Consider the following 22,787-nt stretch of genomic DNA (forward strand, 5'->3'; position numbering starts at 1 on the left):
GCGGGGACATGTCTAACGTTTAATTAGTTTAAGCTGAATGTAAATTAATTCTAACTTACCGTTTCAAAAACAAAATATAACTCAGTGATCGTAAATAATATAGCCTATTTAAAGTATATAAATATAATACTAAAGCTCTATTTTGTTCTAGCTCATTGATATTTTTTGGAAAAGCAAAATTCAAATTTGGTCATCAGTAGTGTCTTATTTATTATTATAGGCTACACATAAAAATAACTAGTAGCCTAACTGCCAGATAACGATCACCTGCTCTTTCCTATCATGGCTAATGCTAAGGTTAATTTAGGCGTGATGTCTTAGCCAAACACATTTTTTATTAGTCGTTTATAAAGCCCACATTAACGTTACCGAAAAAAATATTCATCCATCAGAGCCTGTGGTCAGTAAATGTTTACGGCTGAAAAAAACAAACTTTTTTTCTCAGAGTAAAATAGCAAAGTAATTTAGGCCTATTTGATTACAGATTTAGTCTCCTCTTGAAGGGCCACAGTCCGCTTCTAAGCTGTAAATCACAACGGTCTATCATAATAACGACACGCCTACTCATCAGTGGACACGCCCCATTTTTATATAGCTTCTCTTGCAACTGGCTGAAATCACTTATCACAAAAAAATTTAACAACTGGACCCATCTCTGTGTGATAGCAATTGCATTAAATCAACAATCTGAAAACTTTTTTGGAAGTGAAATTTCTTTTACTGGGTGGAGTTGAGGAGTTGGGTAGGCGGACTTACTGTATACAGCCTCCAGGCGGCGATCTATGAGCTCGCAACTTCACTTTTCAGGATGTGTGAGGCACAGAAAGCAGCACCAGGGAGCCGATGAGGATTAACAAACTTGCGAGTTATGCTCCAAATAATCACAGAGGTTTTCAGTGTTATTTTACCCCGACAAAATTGGTTATTCAGTCATAAACATTTACCAACCTACAGGATTTTACACTTTAAAAATGCAGGTTTGAGCCTCGGCTGGGTCAGTTGGCATTTGTGTGTGGAGTTTGCATGTTCTCCCCTTGTTAGTGTGGGTTTCCTCTAGGTGCTCTGGTTTCCCCCACAGTCCAAAGACATGCGCTGTAGGTGAATTGAATTAACTAAATTAGCAATGTATGTGTAAATTAGCGTAATGTATGTGTGTGAATACATGTGTATAGATGTTTCTCAGTACTGGGTTGCAGCTGGAAGAGCATCTGCTGTGTAAAACTTATGGTGGATAAATTGGGGGTAAGGAAATTGGTGGTAAGGAAAATGAATAAATAATTAAAATAGAATTGCAAATATCCATTTATCTCAAGTGGTGCTCGCTGCAGAGCCATTTGAGGAGAGCTGAGCTCCAGCGAGGGGGAGCTTAAGCTTGAGCTCCACCTTTTTTGCACTTCTTCTACGAGTGATGTCACTGGGGGTAGGGTTATGAACTTGTCTGTGGGTATCTGTTGTTTTTGCTTGAATAGTCTATATTGTTTGTGTTCTTGTTTTATTTTTTTGCATCCCCTCAATAACGTTTGACTCAGTTATTTAGAGCACGAGCAATTTAAAACACACTTGTGAAGTGAGCATACATTATATGTAGCTTAAAAATTCTGACTCTGCACATACACTCATACTGTGAGGATGGCAAACTTGACTTAATATCCAATCTTAAATGACAAAGGGTTCATATTCACAAAGAAAAAGTTATAAGAGATAGCCACAAGAAAACTTATTCCCTCACACTTTCTGGGCTCTATTTTGATGGTCCATGTGCAAAGCGGAAAGTGCAAGGCGCAAACGCATTCAGGGCATGTCAGAATCCACTTAAGCCATTTTAAGAACGGTAAAATCCGCTTTGCGCCGTGCCACATGGTCTAAAAGGGTTGAGTTTATTTTCTAAATAAGTTATAAGTGTGTTTTGAGAATAAACCAATCAGAGTCTCATCTCCCATTCCCTTTAAGAGCCAGCTGCGTCGCGCCATAAGTACATTTGCAATTTACATGACGTAAAGTAAGTGTAAGTGGAAAAACTGAGCATTTCACTAGCAAGAAAACAGTTAAACAGAGCGTCTGCAGTGCAAGAATGAGAGATAAGGCATCTCATAATTCTTTCATTTTTGCTCTCGTGGATAGGGAAACCTTGTATGCACACATATCAATTAGCCTATAAATAATTAATTGCGTTTGTTAAGCACAAAGTTTTGTTTCAAAACTATTTCTAAATTCAGTTCTAATTTCCAGCAAACGAATAAATGAACAATAATAACGAAGTGTGCTCAAAATACTGAGTTATATCCTAAAACACATGCTGTGCCCCATATGGTCTCAAACCTGACAGGTGGACAAATCTAAGCTTGTTTTTAATAAAACAAATATAAATATGGATATAATAAATAATACTGCTAATAATAACAACATTATACAAAAGCAAATTGAATGAACTGAAAAAGCCCCCGAGATGAAGAAGGATTCAAGGCAGTGGTTTTTACATTTATCTAGGCTAGAAAATGTTTTGTAATATTTTAATCCTTTTATATTTATATCCTATATATATCCTTATTATATCCTATATATATCCTCAATATTTTAATTCTTTTTCATATGTAAAGATATTTGCGTATTGCTCTACATCTTGTGTGTATTAAGCAGTGTGTAAGCGAGGCACACTCTGCGCCGGACTTTAGACCAGCTATGTTCTGTTCTAAAGAACAGACTATTACAGATTCTCAAAATAGCAACGCTCCAAAAGACGCCTGCTTTTCTAAAACCAGAACGCCTATGGGCACACATATGAGCGCAAATGCATTTACTATTTGCAGTGTAACAGTGTGGCACAAAATGTTAAAACGACTCTTGCGCCATGCTGACACTAGCAAACAACAATTGCGTCGCGCCTTGCACCACATTGCGCTGCGTGTATGATAGGGCCCTCAAAATTCGATGTTGGTATTTAGTACGACGACGTGCATTTGTCAGTGTAAACATAAAGTATACATCATTGACCTTATTGTTCACAATGAGTGGGTGGAGCCATTGGAATTATTTTGGCTTGAGACTTCTGGTTTTATTTACTTCCACTGATTTTTTTAGATGTAAAAAATGGTTTGCTATGCTGCTTAATGTTGCTTTTGTAATTATATTATTGATATAATTATTATATTTTTATGTATAGTCATTAACATACTTTCTTTGTGGAGCAAGCAGTTTGACTGTTATTTTGCAGTTTATTCCTAGTCATTGTCCATAGGCAACTGAATCGAGAAGGATCTGGATGCAGTGCAATCTGGGCTCCATCCAATGCTTTTTAATTCACTCACCTAACCCCGCCCCTAACCCTACCCCTCACAGTGATGTCACTAGCTCCATTGAGTGCATTGTGTCTGACATTGCATTACTGAAATCAGCAGTCTCAGCTTGCATCATTAAGGCTGCATCCAGATACTACTGACTGAATCAGAAGTTCTAAAACAAATTGCTAAAATGAGCAGACTTACGCATTAGTCAATAGTTCCTATTATGTTGGATTAGACCACGCTCTGAAGGGGCTAATTTAGTTTTCTTAAATGATGTTTCCAGTAATTAAGTCACTCACAGTGCTGTTCTTGTGTTGAAAATTCAACATAAACAGTCTTTTTCCTCCAAAAGTTCTAGGAACTGTGATATAGTTCAGATTCCATAATTGTGTTCAGATTTGCACTACTATTTGTTGGAGTGCTCAGTGCGATTAATGACAAACATTGAATGACTGAATTAACTCATTATTCACATGAACTACCTCTGGAAATGGTTGTAGCAGACAAGGTCAGAAAATTTCAGACTTAATTTAGACCAGTATTTTGCAGTGTCGACTTGTGATCCCAAGTGCAATAGCATGTGTATACAGCGACAAAAACAAAGCAGGCGTTAGGTGTCACACAATTGATTTTTGTCAAGTTTAATCAACAGTTCGACATATGTTTATGTTATTAGATATGGGCTTGTGTGGGGCCAATAAAACCAGCATGGTGCAGTCACAGATTGTGCAGACAGGCTGATGGTATTGATCTCACTATGGGTTTATACATGGAGCCCGAGGGCAGGGATCTGGGGAACAGCTCTCTGCCACGCTTAAAAACCAAGAGGACGAGATCAAATGAGTGTTTCAGTCGAGCAAATGGCCACCAGTCAATAATATTCTTTTTTACGGTACTGATATCCATTTTATGCCTGATTCATTATTGAACTGACTCTCGGGCACGTAAACAATGCATCTAATATTGCATCAACAGAGCGATTAAAAAGAAACAATTGGTATACAAACAGTTTTGTATACCATGTAAATGCAAGAAACACACTGAATTAAATGTGAAAATTTCAATTGAAAGTTTACAATGCTTTCTTGTAATCATACTTAATTAGTGTTTGATTCTGTAATTTTCAGTCACGATTCTAAAGGCCTGCAATTTGCCCCCAGCAGAATGTGCTGCCCTCTTCTGACAACTGTTAAATAAAGTACATGTCTACCATGTATCAATGCCAATGCCAATATATTACTTACTTACTTACTCCCAGAGCCATTTATATCAAAGTTGATATTTAGCCAGCCATGTTAGTGTTGGTGTTTCGTAACATCAAATTTTTACAAGGTGGGTTGTTAGCTCAATGCTCAACCTTCAACCTGAAGGACCAGGACATACACACATAAATTACGGACAATTTAGCTTACACAATTACTCAGATGTCTTTGGATTTGTGAGGGAAACCGGAGCACCCAAAGGAAACTCAATACAATTATCTGCCATATTATTTGCATATTTAATTTTTTTTTGCCTTGATTTCTTCTATTGTTCTCATTTGTAAGTCACTTTGGATGGGAGTGTCTTCCAAATAAAATGTATTAAATGTAAATATATTATATTTAGCCATTAAAATCACACTAGATACTGTGTTTCATGAAACAAACAATGAATTAGCATGAGTTAGCATGTTTAGAAGAAATAATAAGTTGTATGTACTGTATAAAATACTTGCTGAAATTAAAATAAACAGCAGTACACACAAGAAAATGTTTTAACTAAACTATCTGTCAAATATGGGCCAATACAAAATTGGGTTCCTTTTTTCAATTAAATTTGCATGACACTTTTTAACCCAGCGGTTGTGGATGTCCATATTTGAGTCATTAGGTTAAACAACCCAGAATTTAGTTTTGAGTGTATTGTTTATTTTACTTTGAGGAAGTTCTATTAAAATAATTGCTAATTCTTTTTTTTAGAAACTTTTTCAGTGTGATCCAGCATTTTTAGAGTGTAACTAAAACAACAATACTAAGACGAACCACACTGAACTGAACTAAACTGAACTTCAACTCTGAAAACAGGACTGACACAGTTTTAATTAACTATAGAACTTCTATGTTAAGCTGCTTTGACACAATCTACATTGTAAAAGCGCTAGAAACATGAATTAAATTGAATTTAACAAGCATTCAACTCAGATATATCATTTTTGTTTTAATTTAGTTTTCAATTATTTCAAATTTAAATTTAAAAAATATAAATTTTATTTATTTAATTTTCACATTAATTGAACATATATTGCCCTCTAAAATATGCTGGGTTTGTTGGAACCCAGAGTTGCATTAAGAATGAACTAAAAAAGTTTTGAAAAGCTTCATTTAAAATCTACTTTAAAAATAAACCCAACACTGGGTTTGTCCATATTTGACCCAACGATGGGTTAGACCAGAGCTATTCAATTAGTTTGTCATGGGGGCCAGTTCATGAAAAGCATTCCAAATGAGGGGCCGGAGAGATATAACTTATGAGATATAACTTATGAGCAATATGAGTGATGACACAACAGCTTATAAGGGCCCATATGTTGTATTTTTGAACCTTAAGACAACCACGTTGTGTTTTTCTACTTTAACGTGTTAATATATTGTATTTTGAAACTACATAATATCAGTGCATTGTCCAAAGACATGTGGTACAGGTGAACTGGGTTGGCTAAATTGTCCGTAGTGTATAAGTGTGTATATGTTTCCCAGAGACAGATGAGCTGGAAGGGCATCCGTTGCGTAAAACATATGCTGGATAAGTTGGCGGTTCATTCCGCTGTGGCGACCCCAGATTAATAAAGGGACTAAGCCGAAAAGTAAATGAATGAATGAATAAGTTATCAGGTCTTCTAAAATATAGGAGTGTAAACTGAATGATCTGAACGGATGTGCAAAGATCAAGAGTGAGGCTTTTAAGACGGATATCTTCAGATTATGACGTGCAGGCCTGCAGTTGGTGGAGAGGATGCAGAGAAGTTAGTGCACGGGTTATATTGTAAAGATTAAAGCATGGCTGCTGAGTGGCTGGTAAGCTCTGGTTATGCCTCTATGTTATCAGCATTAATGGAATTCCACTTTCAATGTTTTTTTTAATCGAGCCTCTGCATGGATAGGCAAATCAGCTGGGAGCAATGCGATGTGGCAGGATCATACGGAACACTGATTTTGACTTAAAGGAGTAGCAAAAGCCTGTGGTAAGACATCTTATCATTTATCCTCCTGAAATTACTGTCTCTTCCTCGAGAAAATATATATTGCAGTTCATGTTTTGAGCAGTAATGATATTTTATTAGTGTAGTATATTGGTTATATTAATATTAGTTATTTAGATGTAGCCTCTGTAGCCAGATCACACAAATATTTGTAATATTTAACAATTGCATAAATAATGTCACCTTTCCAGTGAACTAAGAATAAGCTCATAAAACTATGAACATTAATAATTGTTAATGACAAGTTATTTTTTAATTATGAATATTTTAATTCAAATATATGCACACTTTATTTTATGTACACAGAATATACTTCTGTGACTAGCCTACACTTAAAAACAAATTGTTGTTATTTTACTTTTTTTTAACTTTTAAAAAAGTATAATAACAGCTGTTAAATTACAGAAATTTACCATAAAATAATGGACGTTAAATTACAGAAATTTTCTTAAATTTAAATTTGTGGTAAACTACTGTAATTTAATGTCTGTTTTTTTTTTCTGTAAATTTCCATAATTTAATGGCCGTTATATCACAGTAACTTTTTGTAATTTAACGTCTGTTATTTTATGGTTAATTTCTGTAATTTAATGGCTGTTATATTACGGAAACTTTTAGTAATTTAACATCTGTTATTTTGCGGTAAATTTCTGTAATTTCATTTCTGTTATTTCATGTAAAATTTCTGTAATTTAATGGCCATTATTTTATGGTAATTTTTTTGTGATTAACGTCTTGTTATTTTACGGTACATTTCTGTAATTTAATGGTCATTATTTTTACGGTAAATTTTTGTCATTTAATTTCTGTTATTTTACCATAAATTTTTGTAATTTAATGGTCGTTATTTTATGATAATGTTTTCAAATTTAACGTATTTTACAGTAAATTTCTGTAATTTAATGGCCATTATTTTATGGTAATTTTTTTGTGATTAACGTCTTGTTATTTTACGGTACATTTCTGTAATTTAATGGTCATTATTTTTACGGTAAATTTTTGTCATTTAATTTCTGTTATTTTACCATAAATTTCTGTAATTTGGCCATTATTTTATGTTTTTTTGTAAAATAACTGATTTTTACAGTGTATGAAATTAATAAAACTGTATTTTCTCTTTCAGCCTGTCAGAAAAGAAGACTATTAGTCTGCAAAAATGAAAGTGAAATGGACAAAGTTGGGAATGGTCTTCTTTCTGCTTCTCTCCAGTGTAATGACAGGCTGTTTCATTTGGCAGTACAGGCTCCCTAAGGCAAAACCAGGTAAACATGACAAAAAAAAAAAAAAAACAAGCAACTATAAAAAGACTCAGAAAGTAGTCATCAAATATCAATGAATGGATGTATATGAATGGATATTTTAAATTATGCAGCGTGTTGCTGGAAATGGAAAGTTTGTATTTGTTTAGTGTGTAAATGTGCCTAGACAGCACATGGAGAACATCCTTATACATTTTCGATCTCCTTATGCTTAATTAATGGTTTGCAGGAGCTGACCATGGATTACCCGGAGCTCGACATAGTGGCTTGTAGATTATTGTGTGCTGTAAAGCCTGATTATCACTTGGGGGAAGGGAACTTAGCGTAAAATACATGATTATGGAGCAAACACCCACTCTCGGCTCCATTATGCGCCAAATGCATAGGATTATATAATGATAAATAAGATATGAAGTGATGGCATTAATGTTGTTTTACACTGTGTTATGTTTCATATTTGTTGGGCTTACATAAGTTCAAGTGGGTCACGCTAAAAGATTTAGATGTTTGCATATGTATGACACATAAGCTGAATATGTTTTTATACAGTGGATGTAAAGGCTGCGGAAGAAGTGAAAGATGAGATAATGTGCCCACGTTTTCCAGAGCCTGTGCCACTGGTGCACCCAATTCCTGTCCTCATGGACGCACTGGATAAAGTCAGTATAAAATAGTTCTTTCTTTTTGAACATCAATTTCAAAATTGAAAAAATATGTATAACCATTTGGTTAAATTTCACAAATATGCTGTATTCTAGGCGGATGTGCTTTTGAGGAACAGCATTGATGCCACAAAGCTGCCCGCCATTTCTGCCATTGTAATATTTAATGATTCTGTATTGTGGAATGGAAACTTTGGCAGAAGGAATGGAAGTGACCCTACGTCTTCCGTTACAAATGAGTACACAGTTTACAGGTGGGTTACAGATTTTGGAGATTTTTGTTTTTGCTTCAAAGCTTTATGTTTAAAGGCATAGAAAACAGTTTTAAAAATGAAAACTGTTATCATTTAATCACCTTCCAAACCTGTATGAGTTTCTTTATTATGCTGAACACAAAAGAATTATGGTGGAAAGCAGCATCCATTGACTTCCATAGTATTTTTGTATCTATTTAGGGTGTTTGCAGGTTTATTAAATTTTTACTTGCTTTTATTATCTTGTGAAATGACGTCTAGGAAATATAAATCATTGTTCATCATTTTACATCATTTTTAAGTTAGTTATCAATTTTTTGAGCAAAATGTTTAAACTTTATTTGACAAAATTTCAGTTTAACATTGCAAATGCAAGGCAATGGGGATCTGCCCCGACACAAGCAAATCAAGTCAAAAGTTTACTATAGAAGGGGGTGGGGTCTCTTGGTGATTAAACTTATTTTATTAAACTATTAGAATGACCATATTCCATCCATAACCTATAGAAGAAAAGTAATTTGTAGTTAATAATTATATTTAAAAAACAACATGCAAATATAAAGTCATCAGCTTTTTGATTTTTTTTTCAACACCACCAGTGATTACATTATATATTAAGACCCATCACATTGATTTTATTACACCAGGTTAAACGTTTTGACACCTTTATGGCACTCACGTACATTAAAATAAATACAGGCTACAATTGAACATTGAGGATGACCTCTGAGTGGCATTCGCCAAAATTAAACGTTGATAAAACTTCGGGATATTGGTATCTGTACACCGTTGTGTGCAAGGTTTATATATTAATAACCACCTCAGAGGATATTGGGGTTCGCAAGTCACTGGCATTGTTATTTTGGGGGTTGTGGGCTGAGAAGTTTGGAATCCCTACTATAAAAAATATAAAAATGGCTTTCTATCTGAGCTTTTCATCACTGCATTACAAACACACATTCAAGAGCTGAATCTAATTTTGTTTGCCAAAACCTATGGGAAAACACTTTGATTGTATTTGATAAAATAGCATCAGCTCAGTTCTAACAGTGTCTGAAGCTAGGTTGCTGCTGGAAGTGGTTTTAGTGAGACCAGCAGGGGGAGCTGAACCTGCGGTCTGTGTGGGTCCTAACGCCCTAGTATTGTGAAGGTGACTCTATACTGTCAGTGAGCGCTGTCTTTTATTAAAAATCCCAGTATGTCTTTTAGGAAAAAGTAGGGGTGTAACCCTGGCATCCTGGCCAAATTTGCCCACTCGCCTCTGTCCATCATGGCCTCCTAATCATCCCATATCATAATTGGCTTCATCACTCTGTCTGCGCTCCATCAATCAGCTGGTGTGTGGTGTGTGTTCTGGCGCAATAAGGCTGCTGTTGTGTCATCTAGGTGGATGCTGCACACTGGCGGATGAGGAGATTCCCCCCAAATAATGTGTAAAGAGCTTTAAGTGTCCAGAAAATCGCTATATATATAAGGAATTATTATTATAAAACTGTAATTACTGACTACTAATTTCAGCCTGTTTCTATCTAAGAGACAATGGCTACTTTCAATTCACTTTTAGACATGCACTTGCAGAGTTCCCTAAGCACTTCTCATCAGGGGAATCCCTGCCGCCATTTTAAAGCATGTTCCACTTTGTCAGGTGGATAAGGGAAGTTTAAATCAGACCCTCAACCCTTCAATTTTGATAGAAGGAGCCAGTCTGCTTCATATTTGACTTCAGCACCTATATGTCCCACAATGCAATACGATTATAACATTACAATAGCGACTTGGATTCACAGTGCATAGATGTTTCCAAGTACTTAGGCTTAGGGTGTTTCATATAAACCCATTTCAAATGTTCTGTCAGTACTGGCTATTTGCGCAACGTAAACAATAACGTATATGAAAATCTGCACGTATGTAGTGTGGTGTCCCCCAAGGCTCAATTTTGGGCCCAGCTCTATTTTCCATCCACATGCTTCCCTTTGCTGCGATCTGTAAGAAGTATAATGTAAGCTACCATCTCTATGCTGATGATACTCAGCTTTATATGGCCATAAAAATGGGAGAAAATTATGTTTTACAGTCCTTTTTTACCTGTGTTGACGAAAATAAGGAATGGTTGGCTGGTAAATTTTTACACTTGAATGAATCAAAAACTGAAGTACTAGTGTTTGGCCCTCCGAGTGTCTGTAAATCTACAATTAATCAATAAGGTTCGGTTAAGCCTAAGGTCCACAGTCACACAAAACATCTTGGAGTCATCTTTGACACTGAGTTAAAGTTTGACAAGCAAATGAATTCAGTCGTCAAAAGTGGTTTCAATTAAGGAACATTGTCAAATTAAAGCCTTTTGTGTCTTTTAAAGAGTTGGAAACCATCATCAATGATTTTATTATGTCCAGATTGGACTACTGCAACTCTTTGTATTCAGGATTTTCGCGGGCTACAATTACACGCCTGCAGCTGGTTCAAAATGCAGCAGCTTAGGCATTTAACTGGGACAAAACAAAATTCCTATCTCACCAGTTTTATCATCTCTTCACTGGCTCCCAGTCTAATTTAGGATTTAATATAAGTTATTGCTACTTGTATTTAAAAGTTTGAATGGTCTGGCACCTATTTACATCGGTGAGCTTCTTCACTGGCATACTTCATTGAGGCCAATCTGGTCGGAAAACAAGTTTCAGCTAGATGTTTCCAAAACACGGTTGAAATCAAGAGGTGACAGGGCTTTTTCTGTCACAGCCCCCAGTCTGTGGAATGGTCTGCCTTTACAAATTAGGTTGTGCTCTTTCTCATTTAAAAATCACTTTCTGTCTCTTGCTTTTTGATTGCAAACAATTAATTTGAATCCGTTTTATATATTTTGCTTATTTATATACAGTATACAAGTATATATTTTGTATGCTGGTCTTTTCGTAAAGCACTTTGGTCAACAAAATGTTTTTAAATGTGCTCTATAAATAAACCAAACAAAATATGGAGGGAAGTTAACAAGTGAAGGCCATACAAATTTGGACTGTAATACAGCTCAAAACTGAATTTAACATTGGAGTAATTTTTGGACACTTGAAAATAGTCTAAATTGCAAATTTAGATATTTAGATTATAACAATGTCACAAACCGCACAGTCAACAAATAAGATTTGCTCTACTTATTTGAAATGAGCTAAACCACACAAATCTTGAATTTTTGTGACAACTTAATTGTTTTATGTTCAATCCACTTAAATTTATAAGAAATAATAAGTTAACTTAATTATTTCATGTTGTCCCAACACAAATTATGTGGAACCCAACATTTGTGCATACATATCTGATTGTTTTTGTATTTTTTTGTCCTTGCTATTTGTTTTGGTTATACAACCAAAGAATTGCAAGCCTTTCCAAAATCTTCCCCACCTTGATGCTGTATAAACTTTGGGAGGACGGAAAAGTGGATTCCCTGGACGACCCGCTGGGGAAATATCTTAAGAACTTCACCATAAAAAACCCTCTGGGGAAGAGAAGAGATCATGACCCCAAGTCTGTCTCTGAAAGCCGGAGCAGTAAAGAAGTTCACATCTCTTCAGTTACTCTGAGACGGATGGCCAGCCAGCTGTCAGGTGAGCACGGTGTACCTGTAACTGACCTCAATACGGTGTTTAGATCAGTAACTGATGATTAGCATACATATAATTAGTGCATTCCATGCTGTAAAAATAAAGAAGGTGAAACCTGTAACTAGATCAACTGTTTTTAGAGTACGGCTACAATAATCAGCTCTGCTGCAAAACATGACTAAATGGGTTTGCCTCTGTCTAGGATTAGAGCAGAAGGAGTGGCCCAAACATACTGTACTCAACTAACTCCAAGCTGATCTTTATATAAGGTGCCAGAAATAGCAGTGCTGATTATTTTGGTGTACCTAAATTTATTCAGAAATAGCTTTCAAGTCATGTAGATGGAAATTATGCAGTGCAATCTAATGAAAGAGCATTTCTGCTTCGGGATAAATTAATAAAAAGAATAAATGAATAAATACATATATATTTATATAAGATAAATGGTGCATTTAATTTTCACAATTGCAACTTTATTTCATTTGTTGATATTATTTTTAGACAACACCCTACCTATGTTTAAACTTAAGTGTTAGGTAATCAATATTTTGTGGAATAGTCCTGTTTTCGGTATGTATGTGTGTGTGTGTGTGTGTGTTTTTGTGCCATATCAGGACACAAGCTTTTTTAATGACATGGGTATTACACGAGTTTTACAAGGAGAGGTTGATTCATGAGGAAATTTCTCATGTCACCCTTTTTTAAAAAGGCTTATAAATTATGCAGATTTTTTTTCAGAAAGTAAAAATGCACATTTTCCTGTGAGGGTTGGGTTGGGGTACACTGTAAAAAAAAAACTAATTTTACAGAAAAAATCTCTAAATTTTTTACAGTAATTTTTACATTACATTTTACATTTTCATTTTACATTATATTCAAAACTTAGTAAAATGAAAACAAATCTCTCTAAATTAACCGTTTGACTTTCATTTTAGGTACTTTATTATTAAAGACAAATTACCGACATTTTTGTTTTTTATACAGGGAAATTACAGTATTATTTATACAGTATTTTTTCTGTTATTTTAAATTATATTCAAAAGTTCGTAAAAATTACAAACATTATCTGTAAATTATAGGCTTGACTGTTATCTTATGTACTATATAATTAATGACAAATTACAGCAATTTGTCTGTTTTATACAAAAAAAATGACATATTATTTACAGTGTTTTTCCTGTTTTTTTAAGTACATTTAAAACGACGTAAAATTAAAGTAATAAATTGTAATTACTTGCTCTGTAAAAAAAAAATAAAAATCATAAAAAAAGGTCAAATGACTGGCAGCTACGGCTGCCAAACAAAAACCATAAAATTAAGGTAAAATTTCTTTGTTGAAATAAAGTGCAAAAAATAATAAATGTACAGATATTTTCATTAAAATGTTTACAGAAAAACACTGTTATTTTACAGACTTTTCCTAGATTATTACTATCAAGTCCATTTAATAAAGTTACACACTAAGAGCGCTCACATACACCTGTTCCAGATTCCGCTGATTGCACACACACAGTCGGAGGACTGTTATGAACTGATTACATACACTTTAAAAGCAGCACAGACGCACGCACCAATTGCTTAGTCTTGTTATACTGCTACTGTGAACAATATGACTAGTTTCTCTTCTTTAGCCTTGCTTTGTTTGTTAATTGTTTACGTTGTTTGCTGCCAGGACTGATCATTTGCTTGTGAATTGACCATGACTCTGGATTCACTGCATACATCTGTTTGCAGATCGCCCCTGTGTTGACTTTTGCTTACCTGACCATCTCTGTGTAATAAACCTGCATTTGAATCTGCACTTCTTTGTCAGGGTCCCCTTCACGTTACAGTTCCATTTCATTTAAGATTTGGAACTGTATCATTTCATACAACTTAAACCTCTACATGTTTTAAAGTAATACTATTCAATAAAATGTAATGTTATAGTTGTGAGAATTTTAATCAGTTGTATCTCGTTTGATGTTTTTTCCAAACTTTTTTGATCCAAAATAAAACTGTTAAATTACGACCAAGAGCATGTCTTGGCATTTTATTAAAGGCGTTTAATTGAAAAAAAAATTCAAATAACATTGTTTTCTCTTGAACTTTTAGTGCAGTCACTTTATTGATGGTGTTCGATCATAATAATTTAGGAAAAGTCTGTAAAATAACAGTGTTTCTCTGTAAAACTCTTATTGTGTTACATTATTAAATGGATTTGATTATAATAATCTAGGAAAAGTCTGTAAAATAACAGTGTTTTTCTGTAAACATTTTAATGAAAATATCTGTGGATTTATTATTTTTTGCACTTTATTTAAACAAAGAAATTTTACCGTAATTTTATGGTTTTTGTTTGGCAGCCGTTGCTGCCAGTCATTTGACCTTTTTTTTACGATTTTTTTTTTACAGTGTAGGGTAAGTTTGCACAGTGTTAAAAAAAATAAAACAAATAAGGAATATACCCACAATTTGTGAACAAATGTGCAGATTTTTACTAGTTTTGGTGGCTTATGAAAATACACATTTATATAATGACAGGTATGACCAATGTATTAAAATGTTGAGGTGGTTTATAAGCGCACATGTCTTTATAATACAAAAATTGTAAATATGTTAATAAATATTGTTAATAAATACTGTTAAAAATACTTAACAGGGTCTTTTGACATTTAAAATTTGCCACCGGTTGTGAGGGTTAGTTTTAGGTGATATAATAAGTGTTTTTTACACTATAAACTACATTACACCAATGAAGAAAGCAGGAAACAAGTGTGTGTGATTTTAAATATTGTTTTAGCACAGTAAACATTTTCTTTTTTTTATGAAGGGGTTTTTCACCTTTTTCATTTGGATAGGATAGTGGAGAACAGATAGGAAAGCATTTGGAGCAGAGAAAGGGGAAGGATCAGCATTTTTCTTGAGCTGGGAATTAAACTCGGGTCACCGTGAGCTCTATGGTGTGCTGTTGGCACACTTAACCACTAGGCTATTGGCGCCAACCAGTAAAAATTACCTTAGTTGTTCTAAACCTCTGACTTTAAAAAAGCAAATAATAATTTGAGTTCTGTTTTTGATCATCATTTTTAATAAAACTGATGCATTAAATACATACCAAAATCTGGATCATTCATATTACAGGTTTACCAAGGCGGCTCAGAGCGACTACACTACTCTGGAAAGGCAACACTCAAGCTGCAGTGGATTTATTACAAGATGATGTTCTCGTGGCCGACCCCGGAACCAAGTAAGATAGTATATTTTCCTCTTCAAACTTGTATTAAGAAGATGTTTAATGAATGAGAAGAGGTTTAAATAATAGATGTGGGCGGATGCAATGAATTCACTTGTGGATTCTCCCTAGAGGAAGTAATTCTAGTCCTCTGCTGTCCTCAGATGCCACTACAGCAACCTGGCCTTCTCGCTGCTTGCCCATGTGATGGCGGAGAAGGTGGCTGGCATGGATTATCAGCGATGGGTAACTGAGAATATCCTGCAACCATTGGGAATGGAGGACACTGGGTTTGAAATCACTCCACAGATTAAGAACCGGATGGCAGTAGGTGTCTACTCAAGCGGGCGTCCCGCGCCTCTTTATGACCTCGGCTGGTACAGACCTTCAGGGCAAATGTACTCAACACCAGCTGACATGGCCAAACTAGCGATGATGCTGCTTGGGGCATTTTACTGGCAGGTTCTCCAACCTGATACCCTCAAAACCATGTTGACTCCATTGTTTCGATGTGAGAACAGTTACTTTGCCAATCAAACGGGAACACCTTGGGAGGTAAATGAACAGTTGGGTTATGATGTTATACGCAAAGATGGAGATCTGGATGGATATTCAGCTTCGATTTCCCTTGTTCCTCGCTTGAAGCTCGGATTGGTCATCCTAATGGCTGGAAGCAAACCTGTAGATGAGGACCTTGTGGCCAAAACCTACAGCTATATCATTCCTGCCATGGAGAGTGCCTTCAGAGATACACCCCGTGTTCTCATTCCTCCTCCAGACCCTACTCCCTATGTAGGGTATTTTACTTATAGTAATATTACATTCTATGAGATCAAAGCCAATGCAGATGGAGTGCTGTCTCTCGAGCAGTTCGGACCTCAAGTTGATGACATGGTTCCTGTGAAGTACAGGAGTTTGAAACTCACTTATCTACAGGACAGGGTCTTCAGGTTGGTATTTGAGAAGGAGTATCCGTGTCAGCTGAAAGTCAACGCTGCCTCTGTGTCTCTTGAGTCTCAGGACGGGCAACTATTTAACTTCTATATCTTCAACAAAAAGGGGCTCTCATCTGGTTTTGATGTCCCAGGGTTAAACACGTATAAAGTCATGCGGATATTCCGCAGGCCTATTTTTAGCAGTTGAAGAAAAGATTTTAATTTTTAGTCACTTTTATTATTGCTTGGTGACATTTCATGAGCGAAATTCTGTCATTTCAATTAAAAGCATTAATAAAGCCATGGCAATCTCATTCATGTTTGTGTACAATCTGCTGACACCCACTGATAGATACAGCATACCTAGCCATGTGAACAGTAACATTCATTCATTCATTCATTTCCATTTGGCTAGTACTTTTATTCATCAGGGGTCGCCACAGCAGAATGAACCACCAAGTTATCCAGCATATGTTTAACACAGCGGATGCCCTTTCAGCTGCAACCCAATACTGGGAAACACTTATACACTCACACACAAACACTACAACAATTTAGTTTATTCAATTCACCTATAGGGCATGTATTTGGACTGTCGGGGAAAACGGAGCACCTGGAGGAAAGCCACGCAAACATGGGGAGAACATGCAAACTCCACACAGAAATACCAACTGACCCAGTTGAACTTGAACCAGCGAACTTCCAACTAACAAGTAAAATAATATAAACAAATGATCTAATACTGCTCTGGTTTCTAATGCTTAATATACTACACTACACTTCACTGTATTAAAAACTACAATATGCTGCAGCATTCATTAACAAAGTGTTGGAAAATACTACTATATGCAGTTATATTCTTTACTATTAAAGTTCATAATATATAGTTTACTAATAATTTCTACAGTATTTTTTATGTGGGTAGAATTAAACCTTCGAGTTTTTTCCTAAAAGTCAAAGATTCTTCAGCACCTTTAAAAATAGTTCTGTTTTCATGTTAGATCAGGTTATCTGCATGATCCAGAGTTTCTCATGATGGCAACATTGTGTTCACGTTGGTCATTATTTTCATTTTTGATCTATTTTAAAAATTACATTTTAATACACGGTGGAGCAGTGGGTAGCACTGTCGCCTCACAGCAAGCAAGTCACTGGTTCGAACCTCGGCTAGGTCAGTTGGCATTTCTGTGTGGAGTTTGCATGTTCTCCCCTTGTTAACATGGGTTTCCTCTGGGTGCTCCGGTTTCCCGCACAAGTCCAAAGACATTAGGTAAATTGTACAAAGTGTATGTGTATAAATAAGAGTGTATGGGTGTTTCCCAGTGATGGGTTGCAGCTGCAAGGGCATCCACTGTGTAAAACATATACTGGATAAGTTGGTGGTCCATTCCGCTGTGGCGACCCCAGATTAATAAAGGGACTAAACTGAAAAGAAAATGAATGAATGAATGAATGAATGAATGAATGAATGAATGAATGAATGAATGAATGATTTTTAATGCACACCAGCACTTTTTGTTGTATGATTCCCCCCCAAAGAGTCTATTGTTGTCTGACTTTTATGAACACATAACCCATCTTCGCTAAGTGTTAAACAATGCAGCAAATAAAAAAGTAATTCAACTCTAACACAAACATGTTAGATTTTAACTATTTAACTTGTTTTTAAATACAAATCATTCTAAAGGCCTGATCAGAAGGGCAATTACTGTAACTCTTTATTCATTCTATTTCTAACCAAATATAATAATATTGTGGATGAAAATATAGTAAATTTACTTGGTGTGAACGGTCTTTATTTCATTATGTTGATTAGGAATGGAAATTCTGTATATTTTTAAAGAATTTTCTATATATTATGACCAAGTATATATATATAATTTAAATTAATACATAATTTAGAAATATCACATAAAAATTTTTTAGTATTCCAAATGAGCATGTGTTTCTTATGTGTGCTATTGCTGAGGAAACAAAAAGCTACTGAAAAATTAAGTGATTAAAATATTGTAATATATTATATCTATTTGTTTAGTTTAGACAAAATAATTTCTGTATGTTCTTTTTTTTCAAATTATAAAAAAAATATTCACGTAAACCTTAGGATAACTTGAGAAGCGTTTTATTTTATTGAATGTATAAAGGAACGTTTTTTTCTCATAGCCTATATCTTTATGTTTTTAAAATAGGGATTAGAGAGTATTCAATTTTAACTTTATTATGCATATTATGTGTAATGTTTTTGTGATAATGTTTTAGGACAGGGGTTCCCAAACTTTTTAGGCTGCGACCCCAAAAATAATCATATCAGTGGCTCGCGACCCCCATTTTTCAAGGTGGTTGTACTGTAAATATGTAAACGTTGCAGACACAACTATAGGCAAATATAAACATGAGCTTATTGACAACACAAAAATGCAATAGTCTATTAGCCATATAATGTTTTTTAAAGTGATTTATGGATTTAATTACATTTTGCTTTTAAAATTAAAGGCTGATGACTGATTGTTATTTTTATGTTGCTGTTACATTAATGCAACTATTAACTACACTGAAAAAAATTATTCAAAGATGATTCCTTGAATTTACTCAATTTCTTTATGTTAAGAGGTGGTAAACAATTTATTTGGGCTGAATTTAAACAAACAAATTAAGTTGAACATTACTAAACTAATTTGTTTGTTTAAATTCAACACAAAGAAATTATTTGCAACAGTTCTGCATGCAACACTTTTTTCAGTGTATATTCTGTCGGTTATGAATAAAATATGGTAATTCTAATAGTTTAATAAAACTTATTTGAGTTTTGGATATCAATAAGCGACCCCTTGTCATTGTCCCGCGACCCCCCAGGGGGTCCCGACCCCCACTTTGAGAACCACTGTTTTAGGACACTATTAAAGACCATATTCGTAGCATTACGTTCTGTCAACGTTGCTGAAGGATGTTTAGGTTTAGGTTTTAGGCGAAGCAGTAGTAGTGCTGTCGCCTCACAGCAAGAAGGTCGCTGGGTCGCTGGTTCGAACCTCGGCTCAGTTGCCGTTTCTGTCTGGAGTTTGCATGTTCTCCCTACCTTCGCGTGGGTTTCCTCCAGCTGCTCCGGTTTCCCCCACCGTCCAAAGACATGCGGTACAGGTGCACTGGGTAGACTAAATTGTCCGTACTGTATGAGTGTGTGTGTGGATGTTTCCCAGAGATAAAATTTGCTGGATAAGTTGGCGGATCATTCCACTGTGGCGACCACAGATTAATAAAGGGACTAAGAAACAAGAAATGACAAGACAAGAAAATGAATGAATGAATGTTTCTGGAATTCAGCACTCCCATGCATTATACGCTTTCTGTAATCAACTGGCCCAAAACCATGCATTTCCTAAAGTAAGTTAACCTACAAATAAATTTGATAAAGCTTACATCACGTAATAATTTTGTTATTTTTTATCAATTTTAAATATAAAACTATTTTGAACATGTGCTTGCATTTGTTTTTTGTTTAACAATATGATAAACATTATCGTCTCCCAAGTTTTTTTTTCTCAATAGCCGAACTGCCATGTTCATCTGTTGACACATGGTGTCACTGTAACATCAGAAATCGGTTCCAACGCGCACATAAACATTGAAAGGTTAACATATTTTATATAGAAATATAGTGGTGACATTTTGAAACAAAATTTATCTAATGCCGCACTCTTGTTTGGCCGTTACATCGTTTACAACAATCTATTTGGCTGAAATCCAAGTAGGTTATTATGAGTTCCGGAAGCCCATTCCGTACTTCCGTGTACACTCGTTGAAAATTCCACCCGCCGAAGTATTACGGAAACACCCGAAGTGAAACGAAAGGTAGGTCCAGTAGGACTGCTGGAGGCGGCCACAGCGCCATGTTGAACGGAATCATCACACTCCGTGGAGATACTCTCGTCAAAGAGCAGTTGTAAACAAAGTGTTATTCATTTTCCAAAGAGGGTACACCTGTCAAGATCGCCCTGGCAAGAAGAGGCCAACTAGATCCTCGGAAACCCCGGCCGGGGAGGGGGAACAGCCCCCAACCTTCAGCAATGAAGATAAACCACAATAAGCGCTAGCCGGCTAACTTTAGCCTGCTATTCTATCAATAAGCTAGCTAGCCTGTTAGCTCACGCGTTAATATCCGCTCAGACACCGGCAACCTGCTCATATAAAGCCGGGTATTGACATAAGTCGCCAGCAATATTTTTCCAGTGTACAGTTTAGCCGCTAGCTTATTTATTATTGTAAATATCTGTAAATCCGTGCGTTAGTTTTTTTTATTTGCGATGAGTTTGCCGCCGAAAGCGGTGCCGAAACCAGCCGCTGCCGCCGCTGCTGGAACTGGACCTGGAACCGGGCAGTTATCCGCGAGCCAACTGCGGACCACCCTCACTACAGTCCCGCTACAGTCGGTGGCTCAACAGTATCCTTTTCTGAACTCCATCACAAATCTCCATCTGTGGTTGTGACTCAAAACCTTACGTTAGTGAAGTGTGTGTGCCTGGATAAGTTAATGCTAGCGTTTCATGGCAACATCATGGGTATTCGAGGGGGCATTTCGAGTTGATGTGCATATAAAGTCCGAAACTGTTGTTTGGGCAAGCGGGCTGCTAGTTTTTTGACAGCGGTAATGTTAGAGTGTGTTGGGTTGTAACTTACCGGCTAACTGAGTCATCCCAACAGAAGTGTGTGTTTGGTTTGTGCTTTTTGTATCTGAAGTCCTGAAGCTTCTAGTAGATTAGGTTAAAAATAACACAATAATGTTTGTGTGGTTGTCCGTAGTCGAGCTGGCAAAACACAACCGGGTTGGCCCGAGCCTGCCCGGCCGGCTTGAGTGTGCTAAAGCTAGCTTTCATTTTTAAAGATGAGCTAGCTTTCACTTGAAAGACGTGACATCGAGTTTAAACGTCAATTAAATGATTGTGTCTTGATATACGCGCTTTTAATGTTATAAACAACATGCTCTTACCAGTTATCAACATTCAGCCTCATGAAAAAGTAATGCTAATGCTCGGAATTCACCATTGACTTCAATTACATATTTCTTGCATGAAATGAAAGTAAATGGAGACTGAAAGTGCCATTCACACCCAAAAATGTAAATTTGCTGCTGATTTACTCACTCTCAGACTATTGAAGATGTAGCTGACATTTTTTTTCTGATTGATCAATTGATCAACTTGGAATCAATAGAAAAACATATACAGGTAATGTTTAATAAGTACAAGTGGCTCCTGCTGATATATTGAGCTCAATATTATTATATAATATTAACAATAAACTCAATATTATGTACAGTTATTTATTTATTTATTTTTACCTTTGATCAGTGACAGTTTGGTAGCATTTATGTATTTGCATCAACAAATACAGTTTAATGCATTAAATACATCTAGTCTGAATGAAGATGAAGCAAAATAGCTCATAACTGAGCACCATTGAGATTGTGTTTAGATCTTGGAAAGCTTAATATACTGCTTGTTTCTCTTCCGCACAGTAAGGCATGGTAAAGTAAACAACATTCGGCTTATATGATTTGCTCTAGGGATAAACTATCATACTTTTCCTTGTTCATAGTCTTGTTTGTTTTTCGTTGAGTCTAACACCCAAACCTTTATGTTGTGTTTGTCAGTGTCCATCTGCCAGCATCTTGGTCACCTCAAAAACGAGCTGCACTTTGGGTTTGCAGGTTTTGGGAAGTTCAGTAGTAAATCTGGCTTCTAATATAACTTTATGAACAAGCATGTTCATATGATGTTTGCAATTTCATGCTTTCATTTAAACCGATTTGGTTGTGCTGGAGGTTATAATAAAGTAGGGAAAGAATTTTGCTAATGGTGCATAATTTAGTCAGCAACAATCATAGCTTTATTTCTCCTTTTAGTTTAATGGTTATTCCCCAAATGCTTTAGTGTTAATAATTTCTGTTTCGATTATGACTTGGCAAAGTCCTCAGTGGACTGGTTTCATTTCCTTCATGGTTGCCAAGAAATCTGCTTGCAAACATTTCATAGCTGAGAATCATTTGCTAAACTGTGATACGGGATCAACTTAATCAGTTTATTTCTCATGTCAATGTCAGATTTTACATTTACGGTGTGTGCCGAGCCTCATTTAACACTCTTATTTAGGAAAAGGTTGTATATGAAAAGGTACAGTTGACCCAAAAATATAAATGTCTTTATTTCACTCTCCTTCACTCAAACTGTATTTAAGTTTTTTTTGTTGAACATAAAATAAGATAGTTGGAAGAATGCTGGGAGCTGGCACCCATTGACTTCTTTGGTATTTTTTCCTACTATGGAAGTGCGGATACCAGCATTCTTTGAAATATCT

The 22,787-nt window shown here is 35.6% G+C and overlaps 2 protein-coding genes across 34 annotated transcripts in view; both read left to right on the plus strand.

Annotated features, from left to right (window-relative positions):
- The first annotated feature begins 798 nt into the window (after window positions 1-798).
- Window positions 799-16,753, plus strand: lactbl1a (lactamase, beta-like 1a). Of its 3 annotated transcripts, none has more exons than XM_073938958.1 (9): window positions 799-994; window positions 6,171-6,337; window positions 6,424-6,504; window positions 7,646-7,784; window positions 8,331-8,440; window positions 8,540-8,697; window positions 12,061-12,293; window positions 15,414-15,519; window positions 15,669-16,753. In XM_073938958.1, exons 4-9 carry the CDS (start codon window positions 7,679-7,681, stop codon window positions 16,645-16,647), a joined length of 1,692 nt encoding a protein of 563 aa, XP_073795059.1. In that variant the 5' UTR covers window positions 799-994; window positions 6,171-6,337; window positions 6,424-6,504; window positions 7,646-7,678; the 3' UTR covers window positions 16,648-16,753. The 3 variants fall into 3 exon arrangements, with proteins under 3 accessions (XP_073795059.1, XP_073795060.1, XP_021325627.1); XM_073938959.1 differs by having other exon boundaries at window positions 799-977; XM_021469952.3 differs by lacking the exon at window positions 799-994 and having other exon boundaries at window positions 4,574-6,337.
- A 3,558-nt stretch (window positions 16,754-20,311) lies between these two features.
- eif4g3b (eukaryotic translation initiation factor 4 gamma, 3b) overlaps window positions 20,312-22,787 on the plus strand; it is an 82,273-nt gene continuing 79,797 nt past the window's right edge. For all 31 annotated transcript variants that reach the window (XM_073938898.1, XM_009296897.5, XM_009296899.5 and 28 more), the window contains exon 1: window positions 20,312-20,874. In XM_073938898.1, coding sequence (XP_073794999.1) covers window positions 20,738-20,874 — 137 coding nt within the window. In that variant the 5' untranslated portion in view covers window positions 20,312-20,737. The remainder of the gene's footprint in view (window positions 20,875-22,787) is intronic.

This window comes from Danio rerio, chromosome 23 (assembly GCF_049306965.1).
Source record: "Danio rerio strain Tuebingen ecotype United States chromosome 23, GRCz12tu, whole genome shotgun sequence".
In the NCBI taxonomy this organism is placed as follows: domain Eukaryota; kingdom Metazoa; phylum Chordata; class Actinopteri; order Cypriniformes; family Danionidae; genus Danio; species Danio rerio.